This window comes from Sphaerodactylus townsendi, linkage group LG03 (assembly GCF_021028975.2).
Source record: "Sphaerodactylus townsendi isolate TG3544 linkage group LG03, MPM_Stown_v2.3, whole genome shotgun sequence".
Classification (NCBI taxonomy): domain Eukaryota; kingdom Metazoa; phylum Chordata; class Lepidosauria; order Squamata; family Sphaerodactylidae; genus Sphaerodactylus; species Sphaerodactylus townsendi.
In genome coordinates, this window is record NC_059427.1 from 8,942,957 (window position 1) to 8,955,271 (window position 12,315).

Consider the following 12,315-nt stretch of genomic DNA (forward strand, 5'->3'; position numbering starts at 1 on the left):
CTTGCCCTTCCCCCCCTCACAACAAACACCCTGTGAGGTAGGTGGGGCTGAGAGAGCTCCGAGAAGCTGTGACTAGCCCAAGGTCACCCAGCTGGCGTGTGTGGGAGTGCACAGGCTAATCTGAATTCCACAGATAAGCCTCCACAGCTCAGGCGGCAGAGCTGGGAATCAAACCCGGTTCCTCCAGACTAGATACACAAGCTCCTAACCTCCTACGCCACTGCTGCTCCAGTAGAGGGAATAACATGTCCTGTACTACCTAAACTTATCAAACACCAGAATTTACTGTGAGTCCCGCAGGATAAGAAGACTGGTGCAATTTCTATGAACAACATTTCTGATAAGCCCTTTTTCTTAAGCAGCTATATTAAGTTGACATTCAGCCTGTAAAAATCTCAAAAGCACAGAACGAGAATTCCTTCTCCAAAAGCTAGAGAATAGTTGAAATTTCATCCTCTGCAAAACATTACAAAACCTAACATACCAAGGTGGTCCACTATCCCTTTTTACAGATGATCTTGAAATTTGAATTAAAGGTTGTTAATCTCCCTTTAATAAAGAAATCCTGGAAAATACTGCTGCCATACAGTTTTGCATAGGCAAACCTTTTTAATTTGTTTACACAAAGTCCTCTAACTGGACATTAGAGGAATGTCTCATTACAGCCTGCCTTTACCCCCCCCCCATACCATCTTCCTCCTCCTCTTTTCAGATAGCAGAAAGCTATCCCACTGTCCTCTTTACCAGAACTTTGACTGAAAGTTTCTATTTGGCTCAACAGATTCCACTACAAGGGGTGGTGCCTCCAGGAGACCCCTGCAGGGTCTTTCCCAGCCACGTAACCTGTTGAAACCCCCATCCAATGGCCACAGATTGAACCAAGGACTTTCCACAGGCAAAACAGGAGTTCTGCTTCTCAGCCAAGACCTATCATCTGCTCTTGTCTAATGAAAAAGGCCACTACTTTTTCCTCAGGCACACAAGCAAAGTACTATGGGAGAATCGCTCCCTGTCAACACAGAAAGACCAAGAAGAAAACCAGGGCTGCAACAGATTCACTGGCAGGAACCTAATGGGAGATCATCTACCTCTTCTAATCAGAGCCCTCTACATCAACAGATTTCTCTTTACAGTATGAAAAAAAATAATTCTTTGTTTTTTTCTGGTAGTGTAAGATCTCTAGTGTAGGAGATTTGTTTTGTTTTGTCCTCTGAAGCACAGGAAGGTGTGTTGAGAGAAGCCCCCCCCCCCCCAGATGGTTATGATAAAAGGAAAAAGATCCTTACCAAGAGAGGCCACGGTCTCATAATTTGCCTCTGTAACTTCCCAGTAGAGTTTTCTTTGGCCTGGATCCATCACAGTCCATTCCTCTGCAGTGAAGGATACAACTACCTCCTCAAAGGACTGTGGGGCTCCCTGAAAAAAGAAAATATTTCCCAGTTGTTCATCTATTCCTGTTCCTGAGCACTGGCCACTCTTTTGATTAGGCAAATGCAATCTAGCCAATGACAAATCAAATTGCTTCAGTTGTTTTAAGCCTCTGAGAGGTATAATGTACTGAAAGTCTCCAAGAACACCAAGAACATAAGAAAAATAGAGTCAGAAAATAGCAGACAACTGGAATTCTGTTGGTCAAATTCACTTAAACCAACATACCTTTAATCAACTGAACCAGTTTCAAATACACTCTCTTGCACATTCCATCCCAGAAATACACGGACATTGTATCAGTGTAGAACATTTCTGCTTAAAACGCTTCTTTCTGCCAATGTGTTCTGTGTTATTTTAAAGATCGCATCTAAAGCTGGTAGGGTTAAGCTCACCAATTTTTTGTTATTACATTTTTTCTAACAATCCAAAAACCTATCCACTTCTGGCCATGATCCTTAGGGGTTTGCCAGTGAGTGATGCAGAACACAGAACATCCAGAACAAGCCTGCTGCCTCAGAAATAGTTCCAGATATTTGGGCACTGGGGTTGGAACTAGAATTAAATTACTGCATCATCTCCACGGCTTCAGCTTCAGGGTGTCTGTGAGAATTATTACAACAAAAAGAAGAGAATTGAAACAATCTGGCATGAGATAATATCTTTCTCCAGAATATCCCTCTGCTAGTTTGCAATGGAAGGTTGGCTCCCTAGAAGCCAGGAAGGTGGATGTAGGGAAGGGCGTTTGGAGGGAGGTGTTAGTAAGTGAAGTGTAGAGCAAGCAACAGGGTCCAACTAGGAAGAGAATATGAACCCTACAGGATCAGCAGTGGGTCATCAGAATAAAATGAACTCAGGCTGCCTGCATGAAATAGTCAAATGTGATGGAACTCCCCACTCCTTCTTGCCCAGGAAGCCACTCTCTCACTGCTCCCTCGAGCAAACCCATTCTTTCTTCTCCAGCTATTCTCTCATTCCATTCCCATATCTCTTCTTTCCCTCCCCTGTTCTTGTCCAAGGTCTGCTTATGAATCAAAAACTCACCTCTCCTGCAGACAAGGAAAAGTCACATTCTCCCACCGCCTGGGGAAAATGAGGAAGAAGACAGTCCCCAATGAATTCCAAATTTCCTTCTCTCTTTCCAGGAGAAACTATCCTGTCAAAGCCTAGGAAAGACAGGGTGGACCACTCTGCTGCGCTGAAGTACTTCTGGGAATTGTGGGTCCCTGCAACAATGAGAAACAATCAAAATAACAGACCCATTTGAGAAGGTTTCTTCACTCTTCTGGTGCTGTGTAAGGCAGTTTTCTATGCTGGTCAACTGAATGAGACATCAGGTATAGAAATTGTGGATTTCCTTCACCTCTACTTGTCATTTCAGAAGAGGAGCCAAAACTTTCAGACCACATCGGATATCAAAGAGGGTCGACAGAAGATGACACTGCTCCCTTCTCTTCCAAGATCACGATAAAAGAGAAAAGACCCTTACCAAGAGAGGCCACGGTCTCATAGTTTTCCTGCATCACCTCCCAGTAGAGTTTTCTTTGGCCTAGATCCAGCAGAGCCCATTCTTCCACCCTGAAAGACACGGCTACTTCCTCAAAGGACATCAGGCATCTCTGAAAGAGGAAAATATTGCCCAGTTCTTCATCTATTCCTGCCCTAAGGGAATAATCCTACAGGCCACAGACTTTATTAAAAGAAGGCAACACATGATATCATTAGCAAGAAAAACTGCAGGAGTTTCTGTCAGTTTCTGACAGGTATGATATACTGCAGGTCACCAAACCATACAGACTGAGAAAACAGCACAGAACTGGGTTTCTCTTAGTTAAATCTACTTAAAATCTAGGATCTGTAACAAAAGGAATGGTTTAAGAGAAACATAACCATAAACAAAATGCAGAAGAATTCTTGACTGCAAATAAGTGGTTGGATTTCATGTTTATCCTGCCCAAGTGCCAACTCCAGACAGCTCTTTGTCTCTCCGCCTTTCATTCCATTCACGTGCATTTTCCTTCCCCAGGATGTCTTTTGGAAATAAACTCACCTTTCCTGCAGACATGCAATAGCCAAATCCTTCCTCCATCCAAGGAAAACGGCGAAAGCGCCAATTCCAGAGAAATTCCGTGTTTCCAAAATCTCCTTTCTCTCTCTCTCTGGTCTGAAAAAGAGCAGCGCTGATTTGGGGCCGCCTACAAAAGGCGGTCTCGAGCATTCTGGCTCTCGCAAGGCCTTCTGGGAATTGGAGTTCCCCGCAAAAGCCGCCTCCCATCAGGCTGGTACGAAACTGAGGGATTTGGGAAGAGGCGTTTCTTCGCTGCTCTGTTGATTGTGGTGGCAGCTTCCTACGAGGGACCCCTGTATGAGAGACCAGCTGAAGCCATCCTGGAGAGAGAGAGAGAAGCACCGGGGGGGGGGGGGGGGTCGTTCTTGCCCAAATCTGCACCTGTTGTTCCCCTTTGTTCTCCATCTGGGAACTACACTTCCCAGTTGCCCTTGCGAGTCCCAAAGAGGTCCGATTGTCTCGGAAGGGGGGCTGAGTATTTTTCCTGGAGGGGCAAAACACTCAGATAGGTGGGTTGACCTGCACAGGCTTCAAACAAATCCAGCTCACCAGATAAGACTCTGCTGCTCATGTGTAGAAGCGGAGAAATTAATCCACTTTCCCAAGTCAGAGTCCTCCACTCATGTTGAGAAGTGGGGAATAAAACCCAGATCTCCAGAGTACAGTCCACCTGCTCTTAACCACTACACCATGCTGGCTCTCAGCTGCATTGCTGCCTAGCAGTTGAAGAGCACACGGCCCGGATTACAGTTGTTACAAAACTCAGAAATGTTTTGAAACATCTGGGAGGAAGCACGTTTGTGGTACCTGTTGGGATTTGGCAAGTGTCTGTCAAAACTCAGTTATAAAAGGGTTAACTGTTTGTATGTAAACAAGTTGCTGAAGTCACTGTTTATGACCTGATCTATTGATTAGGTATTGGCTAGTCAGATAGGCATTGCTTACATGCAGGGCCGGAGCGAGGGGGAACTGCGCCTGGGGCACGCTTGCACCCCGCGCCCCTGCCATGCCCTTGGCCGCCGCGGCCGCCCCTGGAAAGCTCTGCCACGCCCATTCCACGCCCCCACCACGCCCCCACACTGGCGCTTGCCTGGTGCATCGTGCCCCTTACGCCACTGCTTACACGTTAGTGAGCATGTTTCCTTGTTTGAGCAGACATGACATGAGCACCACCACAACCATGAGCATGAGACAACAGATACCCTGTTTCTCCGAAAATAAGACATCCCCTGAGAATAAGACATAGTAGAGCTTTTGCTGAAGTGCTAAATATAAAACATTCCCCGAAAGTAAGACATAGCAAAGTTTTTGTTTGGAAGCATGCCCGTCAAACAGAACACCAGAGCAGGCAGCTGTGGAGCGGAAAAATAAGACATCCCCTGAAAATAAGACATGGTGCATCTTTGGGAGCAAAAGTTAATATAAGATACTGTCTTATTTTCAGAGAAACACGGTAGGTACCTACAGACAGACAGACAGACAGACAGACAGACAGACAGACAGACAGACAGACAGACAGACAGACTTATAGTTGCTGAACAGCATTCAGGCTTCAGGACTGCACAGAACCCCTCTTCAGACAAAGACTTTTGAAGGATGCAGGATTATGTGAAAATACCACCTCTCTGTATTTCTAGAGTGAGCCTGAAAAAGGTCTGAATAAGTGTCCAATGTTTATTGGTCTTAGTGTAACCTCAGCTTGTGGGTTCTGTGGGGCAGTACTTGGAAGGAGTTGCAAAGAACCAATTTTTAAACAACAATATGGTTTACTTCTCTTTACAATTAACATTAAACATCAACATTTAACGTTACAATTCAAGGTCCTGTTCAGGTTGCATTTCAAGTCCCTCTATTTACAGTCCACTGACACTGCCAAGTCCAATTTCTTCTTGCAAGTTGGCTGGCTCCTGAAGACTCCAAGGGCTTGATGAACAGGTTGCAACATGATGAAGGTTTCCAGGAGAACTCTCACCCATTACAACCACAAAAGAAAACCCTGAAACAATAAACTCCAACATTTACAACACAGCAAAACAACAACTACCTTCCCAGTAGTTCCCAACAATATTGCAATTACCTTAACAAGGTGTTAAGGGCTTATAGAAATCAAGGTCCGAGTCTGGTAGCCTTGTCCTCTGCAAAAGAGCTCTTGCAACCTCTCTGCTGCTCCGAGTCTCCACCCCCTTACTGGGTCAACCCATTCTGGGCCAACCCATTCTGGGCATGGGGGTTACATTAGCATGTTCCATTTTTGTAAAATTTGTGGCTTGTTGTAGGATTTGAATCTTCTTCTTTTTAATGCTTAGAGATGTAAGGACATGATCAAAACGGAAATATTTTTCTTTTCAAGGGGCTGCCAATGTCTCTTTCCTCACAGACGAGGAAAGGGCACTGGGGGGTGCGGAATCTTTTCCTTTTTATCAGGAACTAGCGGGCCCGGCCACGCGTTGCTGTGGCAATTGTCCTTCTCATCACAGTTCGCAACCCACACAGATGTCCATGCAGGTCCAATGATCCCCAGCATAGCCTTTTGGGGTGGTCAAATGGAATCCCTCTTTCCCTTTTCAATGCACATCGTTATATGGTGGTGTCTTGGTTTTTTAGTATAAGGTAACCCTTTCCATTCCATAACGGAACTGTCCAGAGTACGAATCCTGCTGTCCATGAGGCTGGTTGACACGCACAGTCCTGGCTTGGGTAAGGCAGAACTGGGGCAAGCAGGCTATCCAGTCAGGCAGCAGAGGCAGGGTGGCGAGGCGCTCAGATCGAGGCCAGCTCCCTGGGCTCTTAAAGGGCCATGTGCAAAAGAAGCAGAGTCGGTAGTGTTGGTTCGCCCCCACCCCATGGACTTTCTTAGAAGAAAAAGGCAAACTCCAGCTCGCTTTTAGTAAAAGAGAGCTGTGGCGAATGTGGGTGAGGAAGTGGGTAAGTGGTGGCTGGATGTGAGGGAGGGAAGAGTGAGGTGTGTGAGGATGAGCTGGATGTGTATGAGAGTATGTGTGTTGTGTGGTAGCAGTGGGTGAGGCACAGAGAGTGAAAGTTACCTGCATATGAGGGAGGGGGGGAACCCGACCTGACGTCTCACACAGCAAAGTGTGTATGTGTTTCACTTCCACTTATATGACTTACCAGTATTACCTATTTACTGTTTTCACTGCTCATCTCTGGCCATCTGAGCAAACATTCTAAGGGCATCCCAAGCCCTCAGGCCACAGACATGCTGCACGAACATTCTAAGGGTGACAGTTAAACACAGCCAGCTTCGTGGCCTGATGCGCCAGGAAAAAGACGTTCTACCTGGCTCAGGTATGGACTTTCGGTGATGTGAAGGTCTGATTACCTGCCTGCAACAGGGAGGGACGTCCTGTGAAAATTTGGGGGTGATCCGTCCAGCAGCTTCTGAGGGAGACCATCAGGGACAAACACACGTTTAGATTTTTATATAGATAAAGAAGAGAAAGGAAGGGAATTGTCTTCCAGGGCTCCTCTTTGATTTCTTGTTCACCTTTCACCTGCTTCAAAGGAAGGCGTAATCCATCAATGGAGAAGGCTGTGATCAAAAGGGATGGATCTGGTCCTAACTGAATCCTTGCCAGCAGATTCTTGCAGCTGCTTTCTTGTTCTCTAGCCTACCCGCTTTGATACAGAACAGCTTTTCTATTATTCTTTGCTTGTACAACTAAGAGTGATGGGAGGACAGAAATGGCTCTGGAGTTTCCAGCCGCATGGGAAGAGGAACTCTTGTTCCGTGGCAGAGTACCTTGTGTTATCCGCCAGTGGTCCCTGACAATTGAAAAGAGTTTCCTTCAGGAGGATCTTTGGAATCCAGACTGGGCAAGTCCCCAAAGGTGACAGTACAAGCAAGCAGGAGGAAAGAAAAGTTGAACAGGAGAGACTGTACTGCAATCCCACGTGGCTGGGTGAGGATTTGCCACCTTTGTGGCCCAGATGGTTAAATGCAGGAAAGTATGGTATAAATGTTAATATCCCCCCCCCCCCGCCGCCATTGAAGGACTTTGGAATCCAAACCACAGTTCTGAACAGCATGAAAGGAAAATGCTCTTCCTCTGGAGTGCTGCAGAATGAGGAATGTGTAAAGATGTTCTCTTGTCAGGGGGAGAAAGTAAGGTGATAAATATAATGTTCTGTTGGATTTTCCAGGATTTTTTCTTTCAGATTTTGATCTGTTGTGTCATGGACATAGCCCATGTGAACTGTGCCCTGATTGCATAGTGGTCCTACTCATGGGACCTTCTCATGGCATCATCCTGCAAAAGACTGGCCATATCAAGGAGGTGGACGTGTCACTCCAGAATGAATTACCAAGAAATTCTGATGAATCTGGTATTACACAACAGGCAACTGATAATAATAGCAAGGCAAAAAGGAGTAGAAGAGTTTGGATTTATATTTGCATGGCCCAGGTTACAGTATGGGATCAGCATAAAAGGAAAATGAAACTAGAAAGGTTTCCATAAATGCCATTACTACATCAGAATGAGTTTGCAGATGTCCTTCAAACTAGTGGTTTCAGATTCTGGGAGAGATTAGGAATTACAAGGATATCCAATTAAATCAGAGGGTCATTCCACCCCCACCCCCCACCCCCTATGTTTGATGATATTTTGAAATATACATTTCCACACTCTGATTAGTGCCAACTATCTATAGTCTGTATGCAGAAGTGGAAGGTAGGAGTACAATTCAGAGGAATAGATGGGAAAGAGATCTGTAATATAATTTATCTCAGAAGATGTTTTCCAGGAATTACATGAGGATGTTGCAAAAGTAGCATCTAATAAGAGAAAATGTGCTATAAAATGTATAGATGGTGCCTCACTTTCAAAATGTATTCACAATGTAACAAAGAGGTGGGCATCTTCCCTCATGTTTGGTGGTATTGCTCATTAGCTCAAGAATTCTGAACCAACATATTTGAGGGGACAAACAATTTCCTAAATTGCAACTTATGCATACCCAAGATGGCTCTGCTAAGCATGTTTCCAAGAGATTTTCCAAATGAAAGAAAATATGCACTTAAAACATTGGGTGTAGCCAGAGGCGGAGCTTCAACAGGGCCCTCTGGGGGCAAATGCCCTGGGCGGCTGCCAGTTAAGTCATGTGGGCCCCCCCCCCAGAAAATCGCCCCCGTAGCCCTACTCCTTCCCCCCTTGGCCTGCCCTACCAGGCTGCTTCTTCAGCAGGGCCGAGGGGTGCCCTTGGAGGCTCTGCCGGCTGAAGGAGCAGCCTGGCGAGTCTGCCGCAGGCCTAGCCCATCCAGCCAGGCTGCCGAAGTAGCGTCCTGGCCAGGCAGCCGTCGGGTGCCCCTTGGCCCGCCCACCAAAGGAGTGGCCTGGGTGTGTAGCCAGAGCAGATGTTGCCCCAGGTGCCATTTCCCCCCACCCCATGCCTCTGGTTGTAGCATAACAATCGCTTGCACAGGCCTGCAATCAGCCATATTTGTTGGGCAGAGATGAATGGATAGGTGAAGTATAGCACGTGGTATTACTGGACAAAATTAACTATAAAATCAGCAAAGGTAAAGCCATTAGGAGTGATCAGTTGAGAGAAGGCTTCCATTTATTAGCAGCATCCCTGAATAATCTGGGACCGATGCTTTTCAACTTAATTACTTAGGATGCTTAAAGCAAACAAAAATGAAGAGCTCCAAAAGCATCTCTTCAAATGAGTTTTCTAATGGCAAACCACATTAAAATGGCTAATGAGATTCACTGTGAGCAAATGTAAAATGATGTTTATTGGTACAAAAAAATCACACTTCACATACATGCTGGTGGAATCTGATCTGGCAACAGCAGACCAAAAAGGGACATTGGGGTAGTACTGGACAGCTTAATGAAACTGTTGACCCAGAGAAGAGTTATGGAATACCTTTCCTCTTATCTTCAATTTTGACAGATTGGCCTCTTTTTTGAGTCTTTTCATTTTGGGGCAATGCTGGGCCTTGTAGGGGTGGTGTGGCTGATTGGGCTGTGGCTATTTTTGGAAGCTGCCCCAGTGTTTGAATGTGCCGCTGTTTGTGCATTGACACAAAAACCCAAGTTCTAAATAAAATAAAATGTAAAAAAAAAAAGGTTTTTTGTTTTTCCAGTCCTCTGGCTGGGGGAATGCATTGGTTTGAAGGAGGTGTCATTTGTGGTATGGCACAAATACAGTGTGGTCTTTCTCTGTGCCTCCCATATAACCAGAATTTGCGAGGATACAGGGTGTTTTGTGCTGTGGCCGTTATAGCTTCTTCCCCATGGAGAGTGTGCTTTCTGTCCCTGGGACCTGTTATGGAAGAAACTAAAATTACTGATGCTTAAATCTAAAATCTAAATCTAAAATTGGTACTGAAAGGTTTAATGAAAACTCAGCTGAAACAAAAAAACAGAGGGACCGGAAATTAAACAAAAAACCCCTTTTAGAGGACATTGCTTGTTTTGTCACAAGCATCGAATTAGATTTGCAAATGTTGGGATTTGCAAAGAATATGGATTGGGAAATTCCTGGACATTTTGTGTGAAGCCTGAGGAAGGCACGTTTTGGGGAGGAAAGACACCTCAGTGGATTATAATGCTATGTAGTTCGTCCTCTGAAGTGCCCAGGAGAACTAAATTCTGTAGTCTGGAGAACAGAGATAATTCCAATTTCCTAATTATAATTTCCTTCCCCTTATTCTTTGAATCCTCAGCTGTTTTCGTGTGAGAGTACTGTAATTCAGAGGCGTAGCTACAATGGGGACATCCGTGGACAAGTGCCCCGGGCGCCACCTTGTGGTGGGCGCAAAAATTGCAGGTTCGTTAGTGGCTTTTTCTATTTTTCAGGTTTTTTTTCCATTTTTGCCCTGCAGGGGGCGCAGTTTTTAGGCTAGCAGCACCAAAATTTCAGACTATTGTCAAGTGACTCTCACAGTGATGGAAGTACCAGCCAAGATTTGGGTGCAGTTTGGTTCAGGGGGTCCAAAGCTGCGACCCCCAAAATGGGTGACCCCATACTCCATTGTTTCCAATGGGAGCTAATAGTAAATGGGGCTACCTTTTTGCAGGGGTCCATGGCTTTGGGATCCCCTGAGATTGCAAACTTCCACTAAACCTAGGGTGGTATCATGGGATAGTCTCCTACTGATACCACCAGGTTTGGTGAAGAGTTGGTTCAGGGGGTCCCAAAGTTATGGACCCCTAGCTGGGTGCTCCCATCCCCCCATTATTTCCAATGGGAGTTAATGGTAGATGGGGCTACCAGCTTTGAGGGTCCATAACTTTGAACCCCCTAGAACCAAACTCCTGGAAACCTCAAACCTGGGTAATTAAATCAGAGAGGAAGTCTTACTGAAGATAGCCTAAAAAGTTTAGTACTGTTAGCTTAAACATTTGCTCCCCTGACAGGCACTCCCTACAAATTTTCCCCAGGTTCTCTCTTTAAATCCACCTCCTTTGGAATGGATTTGGTAAAGGGAGAATCCTTGGGCTCCCCTAGATTTAAAAAAAAAAAATTAGGAAAGTATTGTTGAAGGCTTTCAAAACCAAGATTCAACTGAGTAGTTGTGAGTTTTACAGGCTGTGTAGCCGTAGCTCCGAGTAGATCTTGTTCCTGATCAACGTTTTGCCTGCATCTGTGGCTTTCGGCATCTTCAGAGGTGCATCATCAGAGAGGAAGTCTGTTATAAGAGAAGGCTGGACCACAGTGTATAATTAGAGCTTCTCTCTGAGATACAACGCTGGAAATACCAGCCACAGGATGCAGGTGAAAAACATTAGGAACAAGGATACACGGCCACACAGCCCAGAAAACTCATTGGTCAATAGCAACATTGAGAAATGATGTTGTTTGGGGTGGGAGTCTACCTTTGAAACTGAAAAGCATCACTTTCAATGTTGTTTAAACTAGGGAGCCCAGAGTATCCCCTTTAAGGTTGGGATTTTAAAAGGAGAATCTGGGCTCTTGTAGTTTTAAAACAATATTAAAGTGATGCTGTTTCAGGGTGGATTTCCCAGCGTTCAAAAAATGGCATCACTTTCCAATGTTGTTTAAACTTAGGGAGCCCTGGGTGTGTTTCCAGATTTGGTGTGTTTGGGGGCATTATTCTCTATAATGCTGATTAGGTAACTTTGCAGGATGACCTGAATTTGCAAAAATATGCTTGTTTGGGTCGCATTGGGTGGGGGAGGGATGCTGCCCAAATGGGGGGGTGGGGGCGCAAAACTCAGATTTTGCCCTGGGCTCCATTTACTCTAGCTACACCCCTGCTGTAATTCACTGTGCTTTGTCAGAAAGAATATGGTGGGCACAACTTTACAAAAAGATGAGTTTTTCTAATAGCTGTCTGGATCGATATAAAGGCTATTTTTTCCAAGTCCTGTGTATCCAAGTGCAGGGCGTACTGCTTTTTTTTCACTTTTATACAAAAGTTTTATACAAGGGTCTCTGACAGCAATGGAGAATCTGCACCTATCCCCTCAACACTGCAGTATGGAACAGACTTCCCTCTGTGGTACACCTCTGAAGATGCCAGCCACACATGCAGGAGAAATGTTAGGAACAAGATCCACCAGACCACGGCCACACAGCCCGGAAAACCCACCAGAACCAATCTGCACTATTGTTAAAGATCTTCTTTGAAATAATGGTAGAATTTAACTGTGTTGTGTGCTCCTATTGTAGCAGAGCTCTGACCTTTTAAAACTGATAAGGAACCAGGTGCTGGGAGTAAAATATGGTCTCAAGGTTGACTCCCTAAGTTATCAAGGCCGCAGAACTGCAGTGTCACATTCCAGCTAAAAGCTGATGAAATTATTGTTGTGTCATTGTGGGAAGGG

At 45.2% G+C, this 12,315-nt stretch overlaps 1 protein-coding gene across 1 annotated transcript in view; it reads right to left on the reverse strand.

Moving 5' to 3' along the window:
* LOC125428545 (zinc finger protein 260-like) overlaps positions 1-3,595 on the reverse strand; it is a 49,688-nt gene extending 46,093 nt beyond the window's left edge. The window contains exons 1-4 of the mRNA XM_048488838.1: positions 3,479-3,595; positions 2,918-3,047; positions 2,473-2,654; positions 1,287-1,416 (exon numbers count right to left, since the gene is read on the reverse strand). Coding sequence (XP_048344795.1) covers positions 1,287-1,416; positions 2,473-2,654; positions 2,918-3,047; positions 3,479-3,517 — 481 coding nt within the window. The 5' untranslated portion in view covers positions 3,518-3,595. The remainder of the gene's footprint in view (positions 1-1,286; positions 1,417-2,472; positions 2,655-2,917; positions 3,048-3,478) is intronic.
* Positions 3,596-12,315: the final 8,720 nt, after the last annotated feature.